We start from the raw sequence: 27,948 nt of genomic DNA on the forward strand, positions 1-27,948 counted from the left end.
TACAGACGTTCTGCCCTTACCAGGACAGTGGGGCTTTGGTTACTCCTGACTCAGCTGCTATGAGGCTGGAAGCAGGCTGTTCTCCCTCCCCAGCTCCAGAGCACACTCAGTAACTGAGGGCTGGAGCTGTAAGCCACCGAGAGTCCTGCTAGTTACAGCCTAGAGCCAGAGAGGGCTGGTTCAGCACGTGTAAAGCCAAAGGTTCAACACCCAGTACTGGAAAAATATCCCATACAAATAAAGCCAGCTTCATCCCTCTTCTGTTGCCATTCGAAGTTATGCTGATTTTGGTTGCCTAAAAAAATTATTTTCCTGATTGAGGACAGAATGAAAAGTAATTTTATGCCTTTTGTTGCAATGAATATAAAAAAGCATAATTTTAACAAAAATTTTATATGAACATTTTTGTCTTACAGGGATATCAACCAACTTACATAGTTCTTCTCTATCGAGAGATTGTGCACCGCCTCCAAATAAGCCTTTGAAGAAGCCTCTGTTTGGTGCTTCTGGTGTCTCTACAGGCGTGAAGAGTTCACCGAGCATCTCCTTTCAAATCAAAACAAATTATACTGTTAAGGCTTCAGGGAGGCAGCATTGCGAGGACGACTGTGGTGACGGTCGGTTCCCTTGAGGTCCACCAACAGGCAGTGAGCACATTCTAAGCAGGCACACGAGGGACACGGTCTCCATGACCAGGCTCACTGAGGCAAGTTTGCTGGGTTTCCTCCCACTATTTGTTTGCACTGGGGACAAGACAGCATGCCTGCTCAGAGAGTGAGGCGATGTCACTTTTGTACCAGAGACTGTCTTGGTTTATATCCCAGGCTAGCCTGGGACACACATCTTTTTCTAAGTCCTGGGACTGCAGTGCCATGCCAAGTCACTATTTGACTTTCAAGAAAACAGTTTAATCTAATTCAAGAAGAACTGATAATTTGCCTGACAACCAGGTCACCTTCTAATAGAAAGAATATTCTCACCCTGTAGGCCAAGGCATTCAGTATAACAGGGGCCATATTCAGTTCTAGAATTATCATCTTGACTGGAACACATCAATTTCCTTTCTTATAGGCATGCAATTTTCATAAACACCATGCTGACATGTGGGATTTCAGAAATAAGGCAAGAAGAGGGAAGAGAGACTTCTACACTGTCAAGTCTTCCCTGAACTTACTGCCAACAGTCTTCAGACAGAGGAAACGGGACAAGTAAGGTTGGAGAGAGTAATGGCCACCAACAGGGAGTGGCCAGTACCGGAAGGAGCATCGAGCATCCTGATCACATGACAAACCTAAGGCCAACATGACACTAAATAGAGAAAACAGAATGCTGCCACCATTCCCACTGAGACAGGGAACAAGGTGTGGTCTGCTCTCTCCACTCACTAGAGTCTTGTCCTACTGAGGGCACTGAGATAAGAAGGAAACAGAGGAATGCAGAGAGAAGGAAGAAGTCCTTTATTTAACACAAAACTTGATCAGAAAAATGCTTTACCAACGTTTTAGTATAGTTATGGTATGTCCCAATTTCTTATGTGGATCTGTTCAGAAGACTAGAAATTTACTCTTAGAAAACGTTTGCCCTGAAGTCACCAATTCCTGATTTTACAACAGGCAGGAGGAAGCTCTGGGGCTGCAGCTCAGAGATCTTTGCCAAATCCAGGGTGACAGAATTTCCCCACATTTAAGAGCCTTTTAAGAGCCTTACAGTTTGGAGCTAAAATGCACATCAGTGATCTACTGTGATAGTTATATTAAGCAAATTAAGTCTTAGAATGACAAAATTATATGTTTTTCCCTCATTTGTGGGTCCTAGATTTTATCCGGATCTATAAAGTTGTTTGTATAGATGACGCGAGAGCAGAAGGAAAACTGTGTCGGGTGCAGTGAGGACTAATTAAGGGGCATGAGAAGGAAGGGAAAGGCAGCGCCAAGTGTGTTATCCACGTACTGGAAGGCTGTCCTATGACCCCCAGTGTAGGGTAAGAATGTGATAAAACAGACACGATTCCGAGTCCCCTCCACTGGCTGTGCGCACTCCCATGAGAAGAGGGGATGGGCGTGAGGACCTTAAGCGCTTCGGGAATTCTAATGGCTTGTTGCTCACCTGAAGATTTTCACATGTCTCCTGACTGTAGGTGAGTCTCTGGATTTCTGTAGGTGAAACAAGGTATAAGGCTTGTCCGTTGTTGGCGAAGCAGAATGTCCTGGCTATCCGCATGTTGGTAAGGGGCAGGTAGTAGACATCCAGGAGAGGCCTCAAGCTTGGCAAACTTGAGGGAAAATACATCATTTGTTGGTAATATGTAATAAGTTATTTACAGAAGCTACAGGACAGGTACAATGTACAATGATACTATATATGAAGACAGCACACTCAGAAGCCACTACTCTGAATGCTAGCCTACAAAATTAATGACAGAGAAAAAGAAAAATCACTGGTAAATTGTTTAGTTTATATAGCTAGAGAGGGAAAATATAATCTGTACTTTTCATATCCTTGTTTGTTATTAAACATATTTTCAGTGTATAAACAACGCAGTATTTTTTCAAGTTGAATTTTATAATGTGACCCAAGCAGGAATACTGTATGTGTTACAGAAGGGCCTCATTCTTACCTGAAAGTCATGATATGGCCATTGGCACAGAAGCAGGCGAGGCAGACACTGTTACTCAGTGCGACAATGTCTCCGCGGAGCACGAAGGACGTCTCGGTGATGTTCTGCTTGTATGCACAGCTCTGGGTTGGCAGTGACATGACCTTTGCTTGCTTTTCAGAGCATATCACTGCGTACTGGTTCTCACTAATTTCCTGAGAAGAGGAGGGGGACACTGAGACAGGTCGCCGCTTTTTCAATTTCTCCTTTTCGTCTTTTTCTTCAGCAACGTTGTGTTCTTTCCAGGGTTCGTATGCAGGAGACATTAAGCAGCCCGTGGCATCCAGAAATGCCATCCTCAAGATTGCACCTTTTAACCTCAATATAGTACCTAGAATGTAGAAGTTTAGTAGATACTTCCATTTTACAATTCAGAGTAAATATGCTTATTCCAACTCTGATACTAAATCCACACACATCTGTTGACTCAACGCTGCACTGGATATACAGGCCACTGATAAAATCCAAAACCCAAGCCTTGTAGTCAGCGGTCTGAAAAACATGTCATTATTATATGTTCCAAACATAAATGTCAAATGTTAATAATTTACAATTAAATAATGAACTTTGCACACACATACACATTTGACCTACAGATTAATAAATGAATGATATGTTGCTTCCTTTAAATGTAGACCTAGAGAATTTATTTTAATTTAAAAAAAAAATATAATTAGTGCACACAGCACCTGTGGAAATGAGGGGGCAACTCTGGAAACTGGGTCTCTCTTGCCCCTTCTTTCTGAGGAAGCGCATCCTCTTCCTTGTGCTGGCAGTCCTGTCATACAAGTGCTACTGTTACTGACATGAACCACCTGCTCCAAGCTATTGATTTGAGTTCTGGGGACTGAAAACAAGTTAGCAGGCTTGACTGACAAATGATTTTACTATCTGAGCCTTCCTCATGGCCCTAGAATATTTACTTCTTAAACCACTGAACCCTCTCACTAACATCACTGGGGTTTACAGTGCTTAGCTCAGTCAGTGAGAAGCAGGAGTTTCTCTCTCATGAAGCCAGAGGCTGTCTCACGTGGGACACACATCTGCACCCCGCCTCAGCTCACACATACCGCTTGGAGACACAATCACTGGCTGAAGGAGTCTCTGCTCAGGCCCCGGGGGGAGATTCAGCGTGATGACAAACGCAGTTCCCACTGTAGTTCCGACCCACAGGCAGGGGGAGGGGGAAGAGTCGGCCTTCCGCGTCAAAGTCTCACAGAAATGAAGAGCAGAGATGGTTTCCCGGGACTCTTTGTCAATGCTGGTTACACTTGAACTCCGCGATCTGCTGAAGGAATTGTCTTTTACATCTGAAATGATTAAAAATGTGGGATTGCCTTAGTTTGTAAGATACCACACACTTTTTGTTGTTACACCAAATGAAGCCTTTAATGTCCTTTCAGGTGAAAAGAAAGAAAAAGTTATGTTAATAAAATTTCGCCTTCGCTTAAATGTAAAATGCAAATAAATAAATAGTTTTCAGAAGTGAGGAGGGCAGCTACTAAAGACACTGACTGTGTGCCCTCTGGTGCAGGCACCGACTGCTTTCATGGAGCTCCTACATCCTTGGCATCACAATTCATGATCAGACAAAACTAAAAACATGAAGATCTTTCGGTTGTTACCATGTGCAACGTGCATCTGGAAGTGGAGCTTGAAGTGGGGCCACTTCTGCTTCCCATCCTGTTCACATGAACACCACGAAAACCATGAGAAGGGTAGCCCCCACTTTCTTGATCACAAACAGCATCCATCGAAGAAATATGGCTTCAGAATGTGGACCTGGTATCTGGCTGACTATTAGTGCCATGCATATTTCTCTGCTAAAGCTTGTCTGTAAGGATGCAGCTACTTAATTTCAATTTTTTAATTTTAATTTTGTGTGTATTGCCTGCAGGTACTCCTGGAACTGGAGTTAGATAGCTGTGAGATTAGGCCCAGGTCCTCTCTAAGAACAGCCAGTGCTCTTATCTGTAGAGCCTGAGGTAGCTATTTTAAGATTATACTCATTAATTTTTCTCCACTAGATTCTTGTTTTTGATCACATCTCAAGTTTTGCCTTTTTCCCCCCCTCTGGAAACTGCATTAGTAAATGCTTTCTGCTTTGTCTCCTAAGGAATTATATCATTTACAAAGCATTAAATTCTATTGACATTAGGATATTCAGGTTATCTTAAGGAGCAAACATGAGACCTGGTCCCATGCTTTCTATTTACCACCGCAGGAGCTGGGAGACCATGAGCTGCCTCAGGGCTGTTTCTTGCTTTTCTGTCACCAAACAAGTTTTGTTATTCTGAATTCAGATTCTCCTCTCCATGTAACTAGTCTGATGGTTCCACTTTGGTTTCAGTGCTAATAGAACTCAACTTCACATGGCACAGTTGTGACCTAATTGCAGTGATTAAAAACCCCTCAGTAGCTTCTACCTGTCTGTTTAGTCATGTTCTCAGTCTTATTAAGATTGTTCAGAACCCTCGCATCAGGCCCTAACTTTCTGGCTCTGTCTCCCAATGTTATATCTTTTCAGTTTGCTGTAGGATCCAAATGGAAACTTCTGATTCTTTTTTCCCCCCAAACATGCCAGGAGCTATCACAGGACAAGGTAATAACTACCAGGTGATCTTCCTGAAATAATGTTGCTTTAGATTAATATCTACTATGAAGCTCTGATGGGCAAGGCCCAGGAACAAATAATTTTAGGAAAGATTCCTGCTATTTAGATCTCTGCAAATCTATGAAGATGTACTACTGTCTTGTAGTGATGCTGTATAGACAAATCGATGATTTAATTCTTAATGATGATCTTATAAGAATTCTTAAAATTATACTAGTATTTACTAAGCTCTTTTATAGTGGGACTGTAATTAGTTCCTTTTCTGATAGTCAAAACTGCAATGAGATCTCTGTCAGTCTCCCAAGTCTCACCAGTTAACTGCTTGTAGATAGTAACCAGACTTTCTACTACTCAAACCACATTCCAAGAGGTTGTAAAACCATTAACCAAAGGTCATAAGGGAACTAGCAATTTATTGTAAGTGCTAGGACAGAAGATAAAATATGGGTTTATCTATACAAAACTTCACTAATAAATTAGTTATGGTTTCTAACTTTCAATGAAGCCATGGAGCTGTGACAGGCGATGAATGTTTAGTCAGATATTTACTCCTAATGGATATGCATGTAAGAATTCTTTGTTGTAAACTTCTATTTCAATCTATGATTTGATTTTACATGTGAACTTGTGATGAACTTTTTAACATGCGATCATGTATTCTGAAAGATGTATAAGTTCTGAGGACAAAGAGAAGCATCAGAATGGAGCTGAGGAGACGCTTTTAGACAGAACACGTTTTAGACAGAACTGAACTCAAGAAGAACTTGGAAGTATAGGCACAGCGTTGGGAGAAAAGGCATTGAGAGTAAGAGCATTGTTGTGACATCAGAGCAGGAGGAGAGAACAAGTTTAGAATGCAGAGTGGAATAACTTAGAAAGTATAGGTAACTTAAAAAACTAAGAGAACAATGTGCAGAATGCAGAGGAAAAGAGGAAAAAAAGAGGAAAAAAGAAGCTGCAGAGAGCAGAAGGAGCAGGCAGGCTTCTCCTTAACATGGGACACAACGGGTCCTTTCTTAATAACAAGGCAGGCTTAGTCTAATTAAAGGAAAAAAAAAAAGCTTTCTTCTTAAAAACTCAGGTTTAATACAGTTAACATTAAAACAGTAGAAGCTTTTTCTTTCTGTATGCAATAAAGATTGGAGGTCATATTTCATCCAGAATGAGTGAGTTCTTTCTGCATTGGTGTTTGGTCTTTTGCTCCAAGTGTATGTATAAGTATGTAATTGTGAGACTGCATGGAAGCTGGACCCATGATTGAATCTTTATGTGAATTTACCTGAGAGTTTATGCATATTTGCTTATGTAAAAGGTTTTCCTTCTGTGAGCATTATTCTCTTTTCCTGGTTCAATAGTTTTTGCTCCAAAGGGAAGAATGAGAGGAAAAATTTCTCCCTGCCCTACTTAGGATATTTTTGCTTTTCCCCTTCTTTTTTTTTAGACAGGTTTCATAGGAAAAAATTTTCCAACTTAGAAATAAACACTACAATCACTTTTCAAAGTGTCCACCTTTCTTCCTGGGACTTCTGACTAGCAGGCTGAAAGTTAGAGCCTTGCAGTTCCTTACTAGATAGAAGAAAGACCACATTGCTTAATCCCTGATGCTAGGATACAGGTGACAACCGCCTATGCTAGCAGCTTTTTACCTTCAGAAAGAGTGAGAAAAGTTAAGAGATTTTAGAAGTTATCAGCATTTCAGTATAGTTTTTTTTTAAAGAGTTAGAAACCAAAATTTTATTCCTAAGAATACATTTTTAAAAATATGGGCTTTAAAGGGACAGTCAATAGAAAGAGTAAATGACCTTACCAATTTGAACAAAATAACATGGATTTATAATTTCTCAATAAAAAAAACCAAAACCAAAACAATCAAAACTAAAAACCCACACAGACAATTTTGCTAAGCAGCATTCTCTCACTGCAGATTTAGCAGCACTGACCTGCAGCCTGTGCCTGATCTTCCACAATGATTAGTAGCAAGGCAGTCATCTCAGTTCTCTCAAGAGGGATAACCAGAGAAGGAAAGGAAGTCGGTCACAGAAGCAGGATGGCTGGCTCACTGGCTATATAAAATTAGGGCCTATTCACACTAATGAAACAGATTAAAAGGATGAAAAATCCATACAAGGAATTCTGTGTTTGTTGGGCCTTGGCCTAAAAAGGTAGCTCTGAATGCAGCAGCTCCTTCTGCAGAGTTTTTCCTCTTGGGATGTGGCCAATTGCTGCTCATGCTATAGTTTCTCAGAGCTGGGAGAGGAGGGCAGTTAAGAAACAGGCTTGGTGGGCACCTGTCATACCAGATATCAGGTTTCTACCTCCCACCACTTCATCAGGGAATTAGAATTTCTGGAGAGAACCATTCTTTAAAGCCATAGCAGGGTCCTACTCTGTGTCTCATCTCAACCTGCTCCAGGCCAGGATGCTCCCAGCACAAACATAGCCTGAGTTTAAGTTTTGTGATCTTCTGGTCCTTGCATTCCACCCTTTTGCACCAAGCAACACTTGTAATCTCAGTGGGTTTATCAGGACTCTTAAGCCACAGAGGTCTTCTGGCCTTTGGATTTACAGCTATTGAAAGTTGTTCTCCAAGTTATTTCAGACCTATCTTACTTCCTGCTCTAAGACGGCTTTTGATGCTCTGTAGAATGTTCTAGTGCTTCTCTTGTAAAGTTTATTCAATAAACACTGAAGACAGAACTATAACTGACAGCCTAAGACATTCTGTTTAATATTGCCATTAGGATATATTAAAATTCCCAGAAACATTTAAAAATCACACCTAGTATACTACACTTTTGAAATCATGGCTTTCAATATTTTAAATGTCATTAATAAAAATGTAAAAAAGCTTTCTAAGGTATATTTTAGTAATATAACAAGGTATTACTCAATCCTTATACTCCCACAAACTTCCTGCAAACAAATTTAGATTCATAAATTAAATGTATTTCCCTAGTAATTTTATGTAACACAGTTTTGATGATAGCTGACCCTAGTGAGGGCCACATCTAACTGTAGTTTCTAAACGCGTCCTTCTGTTCAACAGTCTGTGCGTCTGTTACAGATAATGTGGAGAAAAGGTGACTGCTATGATGTCTGTGCAGGAGTCATCCAAAGGCTCACGTGCGGAAGTTCACTCTGCAGGATGGCAATGCTGACAGTGACACATCACTAAGGGCAGGACCCAGGGGAGGTGCATGCCACTGCAGCACCAGCCACAGAAAACGTGTGCGGTTCTCAAGTCACCCTAGTCTAGTTGACCAAGAAGGGCTGGCCTCTGACTCTGTCTCGCTTCTGGCCTTGCTGCCATGTGACCTGACCCTCTGACATACTTTCCCATGATGATGCTTGCTATACATCATGATGTATACAGCCAGAAAGCCCTGACCAGAGACAAGCAGATGAGGGTGTCATGCAGGTAGATCTTTAAAATGTGAATTATTAATACATAAACTCTGTTAACAACTTGGGTATTTTATTATAGCAATAGAAAATGCCTACGGTTCTTCGTGTAAAAGAAACTTTCTATAACCAACAAATACCACGCTTGTGGATGAGTGGATAAAGTGACACTGACTACAAGAATTTATTAACTTTTGAAAACCTTCAAGTTACTTTTTAAAATTAAAATTTAAGTGTACTTTCCAATAACATATTTTGTTGTTTAAACAATACATATAAAGTTTAGACAATATTAATTGTGCCCTGGTGATAACAGTGGAAAGTAATGATACAAGAAAAGTTGGTAATAGAAATTTCAGTAAACTAACAGGTGGAAAATCTGTCATATTTGTTAAAACTATAGGAGATAAACAATAACTTACATTTTACATGTTAATTCAAAGCCATAAGTATAGAGTGTATTAATGAACTAATTTAACATCAAAATATTAAACTATATAGTAGTTTTATTATGTGATTTGCAGATCATCAAAGGAACTCCTCAGGTTCCACTGACTAACAACTAAGTTCCAACATGATGAATATAGGTTGCCTATTTTATCATCTACTTAGAACTGATTAAGTCAGAAGTTTCAGTATTTCATGACCTACAACTCCACCTATCCCTGTTAAGTTAGATCGCATGGGTCTTGTGGCGTGACTTTTTAGAAAGTGCATAAGCTAAACAAAACAGTTCATTCACTTGCTTGTTTGAGACACAGCCTCAGTGTGTAGACCAGACTGGCTTCAAACCTCCAGATGTTTTGCCTGAATGACAGAGAGTGGGATAGCAGGTGTGCACTACTAGACAATGGTGAACAACCCTACTATGAAGAACAAGATAAAAGTTGCTAGACTGTCAAATGCCAGCTACGATTATAATTCTACATATTATCATTCTTATTCAATCTACATAATCACCACAAAAGGTATCATTTAACAAGCAATTAAAAGAGGCCTGTAAAAGAAAGAGGGACACACAGACTACATGAGTGGTATAGTGGTGACATATAATATACACTTTAAAAATAGTTGACTGGAATATGTGTGTATGTATGTATGTATGTATGTATGTGTGTATATATATATATATATATATATATTGCGCTAGCTTTAAAAGACAATCAGCTTACAGTTTAACTGGCAATGTTTATTGTTACTGAAACCACGGGCCTTTCCAATTGTGTGATGAAAATCCTGGATCCTTTTCTAGAGCAAACATGTACATTATAAGCCTAAGAAATTACATGGTAAGCCTAAAAAATACTTGGGTTCAAATTATGACTTTTATATTTTTAGTTAAAAACTATACTTTTATGATTTTACATAAATGCTTTCAATTAAGTTTATTCTTTGACAATGACACACAAACATGCACACACGCGTACACATGCACACACACACACACACCCCTATATCTACAAGGCATTCAGATTTTCATTTTTATAGTCAAGAATGTTGGTCTTCTGGAAACAGGAGTTAGCTTGTAGTCTATGACTAATTTTCACTCCTCTTTACAGTATATAATTCAACTAAATTATATTTCCTCTGCTCAGACTTTCTGATCATAGCTGTATACTAGTATGCCTATACTAATCACCACATGACTCCTCTCAGTATAAAAGTGGTAAGAGAGATGGCAGAGAGAGAGAGAGAGAGAGAGAGAGAGAGAGAGAGGCTAAATTAGCATGTTGAACAAGACCAACACCTCAGTCTGACAGAATAGTTAATCGTTAATAACTGGGAGGAGGAATGAGAGGCAGCTCAGTCACCTCAGATAATGCGTAGCAAAAGCATCCTTCAACTAAGACAGACATTTCAGGGAGGGGATTCTAGAAAGAAACATGGCTTTGCCTATACTACAGTATTTCTCAACCTGTGGGCCACAACTCCTTTTGGGAGCATATCAGATATTCTGCATAGAACAGTAGCAAAGTTACTTATGATGTAGCAACCAAATGATTTTATGGTTGGGGTCATGACCAATCAGCGTGAGAAACTGTATTAAATGGCTAGAGAGTAGGAAGGCTGAGAAATCCTGCTGCATGGAGTGGACCTTGTTATCTTTATTGTGATATATTTGTCAATATAAAATCCTGAGAGTTGCTATAAGACAGACTAAAGCGTAAAGTGTGAGTATTTCCCACTGCCCTCATAACGAATGAGCTACAAGAAGGATGATCAGACAGACAATAGTCCTCATTTACTATCGAAGGCAGCAATGACAATCTTTAATAAGAGACTCATTCTACATGAAAAACTAGTTGCCTATATTAAGTAAGTTAGTATGGAATTTCGTGTGTAGAATATAAACTAGGTTTTAGAATGGATGGGATGTAAATAGTTTCCAGTAAATATTAAACCGTAATCAAGAAAGCTTGGCTAAATTTTATTTGGAAAAAAGCAACAGAGGCAAGTAAGTATGTGTTTTGTTTTGTTTTCTCTGAGTGTGTATCCTAAATCCTGTTTCAACAGGCGTTAAATAGCCGAGCCTCTTGTCATTGTAACCCCGACTCAGTGTGATCTCCTGAAGCTCTCAGAGGTCCTCATTAAGGTTCAACTACTTTGGATATTTATTCTACTTACCTAAATCAGGCTTTAGGTCAGTTGGCAAGCTTAATTTCCTTGACATCTTTGCTGAAAAATAAAATATATTTTTAAAATTTTGAGAAATATTTGACTGATATTTATCATAGCAACTGATTTTCAAGATAGAAGTGAATAATTTTACCCCGAAATTTAGATTCTGAGGTAATTAAACTATGTTTAGTAACATCAAGAGTGGAAGAAACAAATCTTCCTTCCAAATATTTAAAGTGTACTCACTTGATGTAATCTTTGTGCTTGAAGCTCCTCCTTCAAGGCAGTGTTAGGCACTCTTTACTTAATCACCATAATTGCTTAGGGCTACAGGAGAAGGCTTGCCTTTTCCACAAAGAGAAAAGTTGTTCCTCAGGACTGTGTTGCAGATGAAGCAACAACATGAGAACAGGCAAGGATGTGGACACAGGCCTTCCTGGCTCCCATCGCCATTGTTTTAAAGTTAATATTTAGAATACAAGACACACCTATATCTCTAAGCAAATCAAAATATTTGTATAATAAACATATCTGACACAACCATTATTTGGTATAAATACGTTCATTTCTATTTTAGTAAAAAAATATGTCATGTTTAATCTAAAACCATGGTATTTATATAAAATATAAATACAGGTATTTTTATATGATAGATAAATTAAAAGTTCATCCACAAACTTCATGGAATTCACTTTCCATCCTCAAAATCAGTTATTGTTTTAGTTTAGGAAGTGGTTTTATGTTAGGAGTCAGTTTGCTACAACTATTCTGTTAGTGGTAGTGCATGCGTCAGAGGATAGTGCTCCCTATGTGAAATTTTGAAAAAAAATATTGGTTAATACACGAATGCATCCATTTGGTTAAAGTTTGGGTGGTTAGGAGATATTTAAAGCACAGACCCTGCTAGTCCACAAGGGCGCCATGTAAACTGTCATAGTACATAACCTCCACATCTAAAAAAACGACAAATCCAGTGTTAGCAATGGGCCTTAGGCAGACTGGGAGGGGCTCCGGGGTAGGGAGGAGGCCACCCAGTTCACACTGGTCAGCTCCACTAAGCTAATGAGCATACTCCAACTGGCCACATTTACATATCAGTTGGCTCTTCCCTGCCAGCTTCCCTGCTCAGTCTGAGACAGGAGGTACAAGGCAATACAAATTAGAATAGCTGGATACAGTCACACTCTCATCTCCCACACCCAGGTGCTTTCAGAGCTGATGTACAATAACCTTAGAGTTAGAAGATCCTGTGTCCCTCAGACAGTCTTATAAAGACAATATTAAGACTTTCAAAGAAGCCATAGAAGTTTTCACCAGATATCACAGGTCCAATATAAATAAATTGGTAACACGTGAGCTAGAAATAAAAAAAAAATCAGTTTTGCATATCTCAAAAATAACTTTTAAAGGACTCTTATGTCATGGATGTCATCGCTCCAGACACCACTCCTCTGCTCGGTCAGTTATTGTGAGCCACCAACTCACACTTCTCACACACAAGGGTGCACGTCAGTCACTTGTTACTGCATTTGTAGATAGCTTAGTGCTTCGCTATCCCAATTCTGTGACAATATTCTTAGCAAAGGGGGAGGGGAACTTTTAAGACAAATATATAGAATGTCAGACCATCAACTTTTTGTTTCAAAACCAAAATTCAACATACAGATAAATACAGAAAAGTTAACTATCACAAATAAATGTACAACAATCTTGAAGTACATACTATGAAATGAGTAATTTATTACTTGTAAATGCTTTACTGACACTTGAGCTGGGGGTTAGCTTTGTGCACTGGACATTCAGATGCTGATTACTGTGCCCAGAGATCTGGCTGTAGCTTGGACACTGGCACTGTCTTGATTATTGAAGCATCTCCTTTCTCACTGTTGTGTAAAATTTGTTCCCCATCATTTCTGATTTGTTAATAAAGAGTTGACCAGCCTTCAGATGGGGAGGAGAGCTAAGGTGGGACTTCTGACCCTGTGTGTGGGGTCCCACGTGGAGAGAGGAGTCAGAGGAGGGAGTGTCACCATGGGAGGGTAGCCATGAGTGCATGATGGAGCAGAAACAGCCGGGGAGGCTGAGATGGTGGGTCACGGGGCAGGTGGCTGGGGAGTGGCCAGTAGAGTCGGGCTAGAATAGATGTGCACACTGCCCAGCTGAGTTCCTGGAGCTTTTAATAAACATACCAGGTCTCTGTCATTATTTCAGAGCAAGTGTGGGCATAGAAAAATCCTGTACTCTTTATACACTTTGATTCAGTTACTAGACTTGTGACCTGCTAAAATTTTGCTTACAACAAAATTCTGAATTTCATTAAATTCCTTTGATGTGTTTTAGAATTTCCACTAGAAACAAATGTATATAGACTCAAGTATCTTCAAAAATGCAAACACATCCTTCTCATATTTTCTGCCTAGCACCATGATTTTTGTATTATATAAAAATCATGAGTATAGTTTAACGTTTCTTTAGCAATTCTAATATGACTGCAGTAATTTTTTAATACTTGGAAAAGCACAACATAGTATTTTGTTATAACTGTCAAAATACTTTAATTATGTACTTGTATTTTTCTTTGCCCGTGGGTGTAAATGCATCATAATCCACTACAATTTCTTCAGGTGCTGCTCTTCTTGCACAAGAGTAAGAAAGTCACTGTGAGAATCATTTCCTAGATTAGCTGCCAATAAGGAGCCAAGACAAGCAGGTGGGCTTTGGGGTCAGTGGCCATTGTATTCCAGCTTGCTCCTGTTCTCTCTCTTGCGTGTGATTTCTAAGACAGTTAGACATCTAGGAACTGTATATCATGCTCAGGCAATGGACACCAAAGTGGTGGACGAGAGTTGGCATTCAGGTAGAACTTACTCTTTCCCTTCAATAAAGCTCTCTTAAAAATTTAAATGATATTACTTTTTTTAAAAGCCTTATAACTTAAAAAAATCATGCACAGAATTTGATTATGAGTCTTTCCTTCCTAGGTTACTCTGCAGCAGAGTAGGGCCATGGCCAGATTATCTATGAATTGCATAATATGTTCTTATTGGACATTTTATATATGTATATAAATGTACATAAAACCTTTATAGCTTTTACCAAATTGTTTTAAGAGATAACATAGTATAGACAGCTGAACTAGACCACTGTATTTCATATTCTGTTTTATTATTTAGCTGTGAAGCCAACATATAACTTATACTCAGGTCTCTCATCTGTAAAATAAATAAATAAATAACAGTTCATGAGATTACTAAGCTGATTAAATAAGGAAAATTATAGTGCTGGTACAATGCTATGAGAAACACAATAGATAATTGTATTAGAAAGTTGCTCGGGTCATCTAGCTCTGCAGCATTGTCGAGGCCATGGCAAGAGAAAAAACCTTCACTTTCTATGCCTGGGGGAAAGAGAAACATGATCAAAATATATTGTATGGAAAAAATTATTTCAAAGAAATAAATTAAAAAATAATGCTACAGTATGAATGGCACCCTGTATCTCCTCTAGTGACCCCCACCCCATCTCTGGTGCCGGCCACACCTGTTCTCCACCAAGTGAAACTGAGGAACAGAGCCATTCAGCAGCAATGCAAGGCAGTTCCTTCATCATAAGCAAGCTGTGCCTAACGTTTCCTCCACAAGGTCCCTGCACAGTCACCTAAGCACAGGGTTGAGTGCTGCAGACTGGATGGTGAGGAGTACCGAGTACTAGCAGTGCTGAAGGAGTCCCACGGCTTCTACAGCTGAGCATTTATAATGTTTAATTTCTCTGTGTGTGGGTGCTTTGCTTGCATGTATGTGTGTGTACTATATGCATACCTAGTGCCTTTGGAGGTGTAAAGGGATGTTGGATGTGGGTTCTGGGAACTGAACCTGGGTCCTCCACAAGAGCAATAAGTGTTCTTAACTGCTGCTGATCCATTTCTCCAGACCCAAGTCTTAATAGTTTTATGAAAAGTGTTCCATAGCAAACACTAATCTAGGTAGGCAGTTTATTCATAGTTCATGCTTTTCAACATCATATTTGATGCTAATTATTACTAAATAGATATTATAATATAGAGATACATATAGAGATTACATATCCTATATGGAACATTTCAACTACAAAACCTTCCCCCATAGAATACAGGGCAGGTTCCATTTGAAAAAGGAAAATCATGAGACGTTACCTTTATTTTTATATAACAATTGTCATATCAAGAAAGAAACATGTTATAAAAATCTTGCAAAATAGAATAAAAAATATTGGAAGTAAGAAAAATGTTCCTGGTTAAAAATAATCAGGAAGAATCATATAGTAGCCTAACTTTGGAAAGATGAATAAAGTCGACACAGTTTCTACGAAACACTTCTACAAGCATTGGTTGGCATGACGAAAAGAGAAACATGAAAACCATAGATGAGATGAGCATGGTCTAAGCCATGCACTTCCAAACATGGCCTTCAGCCTGGCAAATCTGTCCATGAAGTCTCTTAAATACCTGAACGTAAAATACCTGAAGTTATGTATCTACTTGAAAGAGACAAAACACGGGAGGTACACATTTATAAAGCAGATAAAGCTGTAGGGCCAGAAGTCACACTGAAACTACGTTAACAAATGTAATTTTGAAAATTCTTTCAGGTTGGGTAATATAACTGTGAAAGTTACTTAGTAAAATCACTGTAGAAAAGAACAGTGATGACAGGACTGGAAGGTAACAGGATACGATATGCTAGAAAGAAATTAGTTGCGAAGTTAGTACATAATTAAAGTGATTTAATTATTATTAACAACAGATTTATTATGAAACCACGGTAAAGAATAAATAATTGAAAAAAAAAAAAAAGCCCTTTACCCAAGAATAAACCACCGTATTTAGGAATGACCACAGGGCGAATAGTCATTTACCATTAATATAACTAAACAGGGTTCAATTTACAATGCTCAGAAAACAAGAGTTTTCATGTAGTAATTTTTGAAAACTCAACTGTATAAAGTGAGGAAGAGTAAAACCTCTTCCTGCCGCAAAGAAACTCATCGACCTTAGTGAGATTAAAGGTGTTTGTGTTTGGGATGGTGAAATGCCAGGCACAGTGGTGTGCATTACAATCCCTGAGCCGAGAGACTGCTGAGAGAGAAAGACCCCGGGACTTCCTGGCCAGTCAGTCTAGTCAGTTACTCGGTGAGCTCCAGGTCAGCAGAAGACCCTGACTCAAACGACGACGCAAAGCAAAACAAAAGAAACAAAAGTAGTTGGCACCTGAGGGATGATACATAAGGTTGTCTTTTGCTTGCAAGTATGTGCACACGTACCTGCACGCATGACTGCTTTCCCCATAATGTAATCATACATAAATATATATACCCAACTACCCCAAAAATAATAAAAAGAAAAAAAAAAAAACAAGGAATATGTGATAAAAATGTAGGGAATATAAACATGTACATATACTTATGTGTGGTGTGTTTGTGTGTGTGTGTGTGCATGCATGTGTGTTTTCTATAATACTATTTTGTTAAGACTTTCAAAGTTTTGGAGAATATTCTTTTTGTGACCTATGAAACTCTAATTTGATTAGGTTTCCAAGTTTGGTTACTCATTTTCTTCTTTGGCTTTATACTTTGAGAATCTTAGACTGATCATTCATTATAAAATATGTACAAAACACCAAGAGTAGTATAAATATCTTTTAATTGTGTGTGTGGGTGGTGCTTGGCAAGAAACTGTCAAATTACTCTGTTAGCGGTATTGATCACAGACTGATAATGCCATCTTTTAGAAGATCATTCCCTTGAGATGGGACTGTGAATATGGAAGAGGTGGGAGTAATGGCAGAAAAAAATCCAAGTACAACTACAAAGAAAAATTGATTCACAGTTAAAAAAAAGAGAGTATACACTTGGTATTTAGAGCATAAATTGAACCCTGCTTATTTGAAAACAGAGCAAAACTAAAAGTTAACAGAATAATTCACTCTGTGAGTCAAGAGAAAGAGCCACAACCCAATTTAACTGATTTTAAGATTTCCCAAATGCATTTAGAATAGACACAGCCCAAAGATTATTGTTTAGCAAAGGAATAACAAATTAACATACACAAGATGCAATGCACTAGATCATATTCTGGTGTTGGGTTAGCATTGCATGGAGCAACGATTAGAAACAAAATAAAAACTTCTATTTCCTACCTAGATCATTGGCTACCATCTTGGAAAACTTTCTGCTTTGGGTCTTCACTGAAAATAATATTTTAATATAAAAAATGTCAAAATCTATTCAGAGCACACTAAATAAATTAAGTATAAATGAAAACAAAATACTTTAAAATAAAGATACTATACCCTTTTCTATAAAATTATTCACTTTTTGTTCATCATCTGAATTGTGTGGCGATGAAGAACCTACACAAATAAAGACAACATGAGGAACGGGCACACAGTCAGTCACAAACAACACAGCAACAATCACAGACTAAAATCCTGGTCACCATCAAGAACTGGTGACCACAACTATGAGATTGTTGTAGTACTGCAGTCAATAGTATACAATCTCTTATAGCAGACACTACTATATAAACATTTATATCTGATATTTTTTATTTAATGCATAAGAACTGGGCAAAAATCTTACTGCACTTTGTGAGTTAGAGAACACAGAAAGGAAATATGACATTTAGACAGACACCTATTAAGTACAGTTGAACATATCTGATAGATTAAATTATTCACCACCTTCCAAATTGGGGATTACTTTCCCCTTAAGCCCTCATGACACTTTACATCCTTCTGATACAATGGTCACCATTTAATTACTTAGTATTTTTAAATTTACACACAAATGACCTTCCTCACTGCAGCAGATTTCTACTGTTTTACAACCCATCTGTGACCCATGGTGTGTACTGTGTGGACATGTCACTAGTTCAAATTAGCTAAATGAATGAAGCTTTTCTGATTGATGCAAATATATAAAACAGAACTGGAGGTAAATAAAAAGATTTCCTTTTCTATGCTTAGAAAAATTTCAATCAAAGTAATTAACCTTAGTGAATTAGGCAGAAACACAAAACCTTGAACTTGACCCCAGAGCCCCCAAATCACCTTCTTTCCTATGGCTAGGGAGACACTTATGCAGTAAAGCTTTGCAGCATGGGCAGAGTGCAGCCACACTCACAGAGGTTTGCAGACATTACTCCTTGAACAAGCCATGCTGTTTTTGTTAATAGCATCCATAGGTGCCCCCAGATCTCACAGGACTATCCTAAAACCAACCCTGACCTCAGTAATCGCTTGAGGTTACAAATTGGTAGCTGTTTGCATACAAGTACAGCATACTTACAGTACAGTATAACGGCCATGAAGACCTTCACATTTTAAAATGTTGTCATCTCTGCTACCAAATGGCTTCACAATTTATGGTAAAATGGATATTGATAATAATAACTTTATTTATGTAGTTCATATCAAGATTAATATCAGGCTAGTAGCTCCTTAAATAAATATTAGAGAAATGTTTGATGTTTTCTAAACATAAACATGCAATATAGTTGCAAATGCCTGCTACTGGTTTATTTAATTTCTATGACAACACATGACAAGTTTCAAAGTTTATTTAAATTTGCCCAATTACTGTAATTAAACAAACACTAGACAACTACAATATCTTATTTTCTTCAGGCCATATATAAATACCAAAAGGCAGCACTTACACCATGCTATGTGTGAAGCTTCAGTTTAACATAGCCTAAAAGATTCCTATTTTCTGTCTTTTCACTATGAACACGCATCACAAAGAGAGTGCACCACTTCTCAGTGCTGGCTGAGCCAAGCGCAGCCTCCCAGGCGCCACTTCCGTGGATTTGGTGTATCCAGCTGCAGGCAGCAATGACATCAGCTCCAGACAGATCACTGGTTTATTTTAAAATAAATGCAAAGGGAAACTCTCTGGCCTGTTTTCTGAAGAGAGCTTTTATAATAATTATCTGAGCAGCCGACCACGATGATTGTTTATAGTATCTAAAAGGCCCTCAGCTTCCTCCATTTGCATGGTCAACACATAAGTTTTGACAGAAGGCATGTGGGTACTTTCACTTTTAAATATTGATCTCTTTTTGGTATTTATGAGGGACTCATTTTAAGTTCTAAATCTGTTTTATATATACCATTTTTCTTTCATACAAATGCTTTTAAAATATAAACTATTGCTTTTAATAATTTACAATGTGCCATTTGACAATTTTATTTCCCTATATCCTATCTTATATAAGTAGTTCAGACTTTTTTGGTTGTTGTTATTTTCATGGTATTAAAAGAAGAAACTTAAAAAAAAAATACCAACAAAGCAAAACAAGGTGTGGTCACATTTAATTTCAGTACATAGGAAGCAATGTCCAAGCTGGCTTGCATAGTGAGTTCCAGGGTAGCCAGGCCTATCTCAAAATACAAAAAATATATAAATTAAGAAGAAAATATGACTTTTTTTGAGTCAGTTCTGTGGGAAGCGGGTGTGGCCGCATGGGCCTAGATGGCGCCCTGGCCCATTGCCAGGTCTGTGAACCCCACTTGTTCACTGCCTTGCCTTATGCGCAGTGAAAAAGCATGCGTGAGCTGCCTGCCAGGCTCGACTGTCCCTTGAGATCCAGACCTGTCAGCCTATCGGTGACCGACCTGAGCTCGTTCCTGGAGGGTGTGTGAATTCTGATTGGATGAGGTGGTGTGGAGCGAGATGAGGTCAGTCAGCATGAGTATAGGAGAGTTGTTGTAGCCCTTGCCTAAGTGGGGTTGCTGTAAGAGAAAAGCTGCAAGAAGGACAGGGGAAGAAGAAGCTGCTGGGGAAGAGAGCTGTAGGGGAAAAAGCCCGAAGTAAAGAAGTTGCTGTATGAACCCGCCTTGGTGTCCGTGTCATTCCTGTCTCCGCGGGCAGCGAAAAGTTCAATCTATTTTTCATCATTAGACTTTAATTTACCAGAAAGAAAACTAAATTATAATAAATTTTCCTTTATTTCTCAATTAGGAAGTAAATATGGATATGGGCAAAGCATCTATAAATGCTAAGAGTAAGATAGTCAGGCTGCAACAACAAAGACCACCACTAACAACCATCACAGAGACACAGCCAAGCTGCAGGTGGGAGCCTGGCTGACGCATTGTCTGCTATGCACACTGTCATGGGTGTGGTTTAGAGCCAGGTCTCCCTAGGAAGTTTGGGATGTGTCCTTGGTGTGTGAGAACAGAGTTGAGTCCTTGGAGAATCCTTCCATCTGAGCAAACGTAGAAGCCACCCGAATCATTACAAGGTTTATATTTAAGAGTAGAAACGCTGGTCTTATCATGCATTTCCTCGAGGTTACAACTTTAACTCTATATTCCAAACTGGATAGAAGACTTAGAATCAATGGAAACAGGCAGAGCCATGTCCAGGTTAAAAATAAACTAAGTTTTCATCTGAACCAATAAGAAAAATGTATTTTAAAATGTTGAGCTACGTGTGAGTTTTGGATCTACTTTGAGGATCTCTGGAGTAGGATTTGGAGTACAAATTTATGCACAAATTTATATTTAACTATCCCTTTACATTTATTTAAAACTATGTGCTACTCTTAAATGTTTCACGTATCTTCCATTTTAAGTTTTGGCATAGGATGAAAAGATAAACAAATTTATTTGTGCTGAATGTAACTAAACAAGCTAAGTGTCCACGTCCACACTGCCCACTGCGGTCATGTCCTCAGCATGCTGCTGCTGACAGTGCTGATGGGAAGAGCAGAAATACACGGATGCACTTGGAAGGAACAATGAAAACACATGGCAGTTCTAACTTTTGCTTAGAAAGACATCAGGCCTGCACGAGGGAAACTCACTTACTGCCTGCCCCACACAGCTTTCCTGGGGGTGGGCAGAGGTGAGGCCTCTGTGCCTCTGGGCTTTAGGAGTTTAGTGAGCAAACAAAATAGGAGGTTTACAAAACAAAATACCTGTGTGGAGAGCCTATGTGAGCGGATGCTCGTGTGTGTGAGTTCATGCTCATGTGTGTGTGTACATGTGAGTGTGTACATGCACTTGCACATGCATAACATGTGGAGGCCAAAGAACAACCCTAGGTGACATTCCACGGATGTTGTCTGTCTGCCTTGTGTTTTGAGGCAGAGGCTCTGGTCCTGGAACTTGTCTTGCAGGCAAGCGCCAGGGGTCCTCTTGTCTTAACTTCCCCAGCGCTGGGATTACAAGAACACATCACCACTTTTGCCTTTTCTGTGGGGCTTCAGTGGAACAACCTCACATCTCCTGAGAGCCAAACACTTAGCAATGGGCCCCGCCCTAGTGTACTCTAATTTTGAAAGAAGGAATGATCAATTTGTGTAACATTAGAAAAAACAATTATGAAAAGAAAACACAAAGGTTCTTCCCAACTTAGGGCTAACCAAGTGCAAACTGAAATGTGAGAGTGATATGAAATACTCCTGGCAGTGCATCTCACTTTATAAGTCTTTCCACTATAAGAGAATGGATAGTAAAAGACAGAAACCTAAACATGGTGTTACTTATGCCAAGGAAAAAATCTTTATAGGAGAAAGCAAATGAAGATTCCTAGTTAAAAAAAAATAGATTTAATTAAAATATTGAAGTTAAATTTAGCAAAGCTTCAATCTTTTACAATAATGAACTCAAGATTTTATTTCCTAAGGATTCTCAAGTGTACTAAAAACAATATTGCTGAGATATATTAATATATACATGGGCCATATAAAGTCTCATCTGCAAATAAAAAAGCTGCTTTAATAAGCCCATAAATATACTAGAAATGACCTCAATCAAAATGAAAAAAAAATCTAAATAGGCTTCAATATTCCTAAGAGTCCATTTCTTTACCTGGGGTAACATGTATTGAAACCTTTAATAACATTTGGGGTTAGGTCCTGGGTTTGATTCCTATCATTGTGCAAAAAGGGAAAAAAAATCTGTCACAGTATTGGAATGGATATGATTTAATAGCTACGGAAAGACCGAATTTTCAACTAAAAAAGCCTCAACTTTTTTCTCTGTTTCACTCCATTCTAGTAACTATTGCCAGCAATATCTAGAGGCATAGATCTAGAAGTATCTAGAAGCCTAACTAGAACGTGTATTTAACACTGGAACTGTAAAAGAGCTAACTGAGCAATCACACAGCTCTGAACAGTCACAAGCGACGAATGTTTAATTAGCACAGGCTGTTTCTTTTCACTTATTAAAGCAGATAAAATTTTAAGACAGGTGATATGCTTCTCACATGTAAATTTAAGTGTTGATAAAAAAATATACCAATATGCCATCTTAGTTTTATTTTTAAAAAATCATAATTATTAACGGAAAAAACCAGATTACCGGAAGTGGGAGATTTGCAGCGATCCTCCGGGACGACAGTCCCTTCGGTGATATCACACAGGCCCGCTGAAAGGGAAACCAAGAGCACATGAGCCCACAGCAGTTTATATAACTGGCCTCCTACTTATAGGTGACACTTTATTACGAGCCACTTGAAAGCAGATAAACAGACTATGGCAGTGATGGAGCTTGCAATGGGAACACTCTGGCAATAAAATATATTCAACTAATTCAGCTGTAGCCTGCTGCACTTGGGATGTAGAGACTGGGTATTTGAGTGAGGTCCTCTGTTGTTCTTTAAGGATTCCAGACACGATGCAGGATTTTTCAATTGCCAGGGATATGCAGACATATGACATGCTCTTTTAAATTTTGCAAGGAAGAGAAAACACTTAAGCTTGGTAATTTTATTATCCCAAAAATCCTCAAATTAATTTCTAAATAGTTTTCCTCAAGTAAATTTTGACCATATCACTTAAACATTTTAAAACAGTTATGAAAATATTTTATATCTTTTACATTTATATTTCACATTACTTACCCTATACAGTATCCCTCTTTAAAACTATAATATTACATATTAAAACCTCTTAACAAAGACTTTTCTCAACTAGATATGAATTATATAAATTATATATGATCCATACTATAAGTTAGCCTAAATCATTATAAAAAACACTGCAAAGTATTTTATGAGGAGGTAAAGAGGAAGGATTAACTAAAATGTAGGCGTATGAAAAGCCATATGGAGAGCTGTTATATCATAACTGAATAGTAATAATAATAAAGAATGTAAAGGCAGGTCTCCTGCAGAGGCGAATGATGCTACTCCCAGAAGCCAGACTACTAAACAAAAATGCCAGTATCATGTGAGAGGCCTTCCTATGAGCTGTTGGTCTGGAAAGTGCCAGAATCCCACCCCTACCCCAAACAGTACAGGTCATGCTATTCTGAGATGCCTGCCAGAACTAGACGAGAAGACCTTTCTGTTGAAGACATCGCATACTTCAACTGCACAGAAACCAAGCAGGAACGGAGCCTCCTCCCTGCAGGCTATCATTTGTAGCACTGGAAAGAGCTGTGTGGCCTTCTAGGGAACAGTCACCATGAATCTCACACAGCTGCCCTTCTGAGCTACAGGGCTGACCTGCCAGGCACGGTGTGAAACACTGGCAACTCTCATGGGGTTACGGCACAAACAACTTCTTTTTTTTTTTTTTAATATTTTTATTAGGTATTTTCCTCATTTACATTTCCAATGCTATCCCAAAAGTCCCCCACACCCTCCCCCGCACTCCCCTACCCACCCACTCCCACTTTTTGGCCCTGGAGTTCCCCTGTACTGGGGCATATAAAGTTTGCAAGTCCAATGGGCCTCTCTTTCCAGTGATGGCCGACTAGGCCATCTACAAACAACTTCTAATTGGATTTGCGGCCTACTCTACAGGAGGAAATCCATGGTTAGGTCTCTAAAATTAGAGATCAAAACTCTGGGCCTATGTAGAATGTATGTGTCTATGTGCACATGTGGGTTTGTGTTTATGTGGTTCTGTGTGCATATTTATACACACAGGTGTGTGTATGTGTATCTGTGTGTATGTATGAATGTGTGTCTGTGCATATATATTATCTGTCTGCTCATGCATGTGTGTACGTGTGTGTGTAATCTACTACTGTTACTTTCTTAAGTTGATATAGTGCCAAACTATCTGTTTTTTTTCTTAAATTTTATTTACTTAATGTATGAATGCTCTGCTGCGTATACAACTGCATGCCAGAAGAGGGCATCAGATCCCAATACTGATGGTTGTAAGCTACCATGTATTTGCTGGGAATTGAAATCAGGACTTCTGGAAGAGCAGCCAGTGCTCTTAACCCCTGAGCCATCTCACCAGCCCCCAAAAGTACCTTCTAAACAGTTATGTTTATACGCATAGATCAATGCTCTCTGCCTTTCTAGACAATCTTTTTGCAGTGGGTGACAGTTACGGGAGAGACTCATAACTGTCACACTGTTGAAAATATTTGCTTTGAGTGCTCAGCCCGAGACAGAACATCTGTGCTAATTCCACTCAGGCTTAGGGAACAGGGCAGAAGTGTGGGCAGAAAGAATATAGAGTTGGAAGTGAGGAGCCAGTGCTGTCAACTGCTGACTTCTGAGCATCTTATTGTTGTTGGATCCAGGAACTCACAGCAGAAGTAGTTCCTCATACAAGACCTCACACGACTAGGCCCATCAATATCCCATGAGAGGTGTGGAAGGGGATCAGGAGGCCTCACTACTATTTACAGAGTAACAGGCAGCTAGGATTCTTGAGAGAGAGGGGGGCATATGTCTCATTGCTTAGTATTTGTTCAAGTAAATAACCTTCCCTGCCCATGTTCATGAAAGGAACTAAATGTACTGGGATAGGCCGATGGATGGAAACACACACACACACACACACACACACAAATACACACACACACACACACACACAAATACACACAGATACATAAGACACACAAAAAAGATACTCACAGATACACAGAGACATATAAATAGATACACATACATACATAGATACACAAACACACACATGTACAAATATACATGCACACACAGACATACATTACAAACTTACATACATATACACAAAAACATACATGCAAATGTACATGCATGCACACACATGCATGCGCACACATATCACTAAAATAGGAGGGAGATCATTGGGAAGTTTGGATTAAAGTTTCAGAAGAAGTCAGGTGTCTGCTTTCCTATTATTTAAAAAAATGACAATCTTATAATTGCTATGGATGCTAAGAAACTTTTATGGTTATAATTTTCAGACAATCTGAGTACCAAATTTCATTTACCAAATGTGTTTTGTAGGTTAAATTATGTATTATCTATTTTCATTCCTGACTGAGAATCAGTGTTTTTAAAAATCCTCATTATTTAAGAGATCCTGGTTTTAAAAATTCAAGCTGTGGTCAAAGAAGTCACATGTTTGCCAAGAGTGTGGCCGTCACCATGTGGGCTGTGCTCAGTGTGCTCGCTCTCTTTTGTACTGCACGACCTTCCTGGGAGCAACCATAAGATAGGATGCTGAGCTGCAGGAAAACCCTGACAGTAAAATCCACACAAACAACGAAAGTCAGAGCTATAGTTTCTAACCTATCCTGCTACCAAGTGCAAGAACTACCCTTTAAACAGTGCCCATTTTAGTTAAGTTTGCCTTCTCTTTCAAATATCCAAAGAAGAAGCGTAATTTACTATTTAAAATACTTAACAGTGGAATTATAAGTAAACTATCTACCAGAGTGTGTACTCTATACTAGGCATGCCAAGTCATGAAAACTAGCATGGCATTGTTACAATAAAACTTCCTGAAAACTCAGGTGGTGGGCCAGACTCGTTCACAGACAGCAGTTTGCTAAGTCAGGTTATGTCAATCAATCATGAAAATTGCCACGTTGAACTAGGGACTTTAAGTCAATGGTGATGGTCTGGTTCAAAAAAATATCACAGAATTCAGCATTAAATACCTATTTCACTTCATGAAACATGTAGTTATCAGATTTAAAAGTAAATGTTGCGCATGGGAGAAGGCTTAGCAGGTAAAGTACTTGTAAGCCAAGCCTGACAATCTGAGCTCAATTCCCGCCGAGTGCCGGTAAAAAGGCAGGAGAGAAACAACTCTATACATTTGTCTAGACTCTCACACGCATGCTATAAAAACAATAAAAATTCATTTTCTATAACTAATTATGTATATTCATCTATTGGATGTATGCACAAGTGTATGTCGTGCACACACATGTAAGTTTGAAGGGCGAATGTTTACATTGGTTGTCTTCCCTTGTTTTGCTCTCCACCTTAGTTTTGGATACAGAACCTCACTGAATTTATCAATGGCTGCTGGGTTGGATGGTGAACTCAAGGGATATGCCTGCCTTCTTCCTCTGGGCACTGGGGCTATGGACACATGCTACAGCAGCTAGCCTTGCATGGGTACTGGGGATCACAACAGGAAATTTCCTGACAAATCCACTTGCTAGACCTGTACTTTGCTATAATCAGTCTTTGTGAGCCCCTGCTGGTATCTGCTAACCACCTCCAGTTTAAGACTTTGAAAAAAAATGTCACTACTGTTGTTGTTGCTGAGAGGATTGTGTGGTGGCAGGATGTTTGCATGCCGTGCTACATATGGGGATGACAGAGGACAGTGCTGTGGAATTGTTCTCTCTCTCTAACTTTTTGTGGGATACAGAGATTAAACACGGGTTTCCAGGTTCCCACAGGGAGCACCTCTAGCTACCTTAGTAGCCCAATCACCTGCATTTTCTTCTTCTTCTTCTTTTTTTTTTTTGACTAAGTTGTATTTATTTGTTTATATTTTATGTGTCTGGGTGTTTGGCTGCATCTATGCCTGTGTATCATTTACATGCAGTGCCTGAGGCAGGTGGCTGTGAGATGCCATATGTGTGCTGGGAACTGAGCCCAGGTCCTTGAAAAAGCCAGAGTGGTCTTAACCGCTGAGCCATCCCAGTCCCCCATCTCCATTTTCTTTATACTGGCAGCATCGGCTACACAGCAGTTCTTGAGCTATGAGTAATTTCTTTGTCAAATTCACTGATTTTTACAAGCTTTCACCTTTATCAATTTAGGCACTTTAAAATTCCCTTCTCTTAGCTGGGCATGATAGCGCACGCCTTTAATCCCAGCACTCGAGAGGCAGAGGCAGGCGGATTTCTGAGTTCGAGGCCAGCCTGGTCTACAAAGTGAGCTCCAGGACAGCCAGGGCTACACAGAGAAACCCTGTCTCGAAAAACCAAAATAAACAAAAAACCAAAAAATAAAATTCCCTTCTCTTAACATCCTTTTATGCTACATAATTATCCTTATTTCAGTGAAGTAACTTGGGCTGTAATTTCTGTTAGTTTTTAAATGTCTCAGAAGGAAAAGTCATTGGTAGTATTTAATGGAAAGCCAAGAAATTTCAATTCTCGGTTAAAACCATCCCTTTTTAATTGGGTTCCTAACTCTTTACCACATTTTCTTTCAGGGCAAACAGTACCTTACTTACTTATTTAGAAGTGTGACTTTGTTACCATTTGACATTTTGCTTACAGGCATAGATAACATTTGAATGCATCTCTTTCTTTCATGTGCATGCATGTGTATATGTGTATGAGGAAGCACTGTGTGCAGTACACACCTGAGGTTGTAAGACAACTTGTGGGAACTCAGTCACTTGCTACACTTTTGGATTCAGACTTGAACCTTGGCCATGAGGCTTGGCAACATGTGTGCTACCTGATAA

The 27,948-nt window shown here is 39.0% G+C and overlaps 1 protein-coding gene across 9 annotated transcripts in view; it reads right to left on the reverse strand.

Annotated features, from left to right (window-relative positions):
- Nucleotides 1–27,948, reverse strand: part of Stxbp5 (syntaxin binding protein 5 (tomosyn)) — a 145,741-nt gene that overhangs the window by 11,177 nt on the left and 106,616 nt on the right. Inside the window, exons 19-27 of one of the 9 annotated variants that reach the window (XR_003948820.1) lie at nucleotides 22,640–22,705; nucleotides 17,618–17,677; nucleotides 17,465–17,512; nucleotides 12,191–12,244; nucleotides 11,298–11,348; nucleotides 3,727–3,966; nucleotides 2,618–2,987; nucleotides 2,107–2,272; nucleotides 435–546 (exon numbers count right to left, since the gene is read on the reverse strand). Coding sequence is in view for 5 of the 9 variants with exons in the window: in XM_006512926.4 (XP_006512989.1) it covers nucleotides 435–546; nucleotides 2,107–2,272; nucleotides 2,618–2,987; nucleotides 3,727–3,966; nucleotides 11,298–11,348; nucleotides 17,465–17,512; nucleotides 17,618–17,677; nucleotides 22,640–22,705 (1,113 nt within the window). In the remaining 4 variants the exon portion in view is untranslated. The other 8 variants (XR_001779636.2, XM_006512926.4, XM_006512927.4 and 5 more) reach the window with 8 other exon arrangements.

The sequence above is a fragment of the Mus musculus genome, chromosome 10 (assembly GCF_000001635.26).
Source record: "Mus musculus strain C57BL/6J chromosome 10, GRCm38.p6 C57BL/6J".
NCBI lineage: Eukaryota > Metazoa > Chordata > Mammalia > Rodentia > Muridae > Mus > Mus musculus.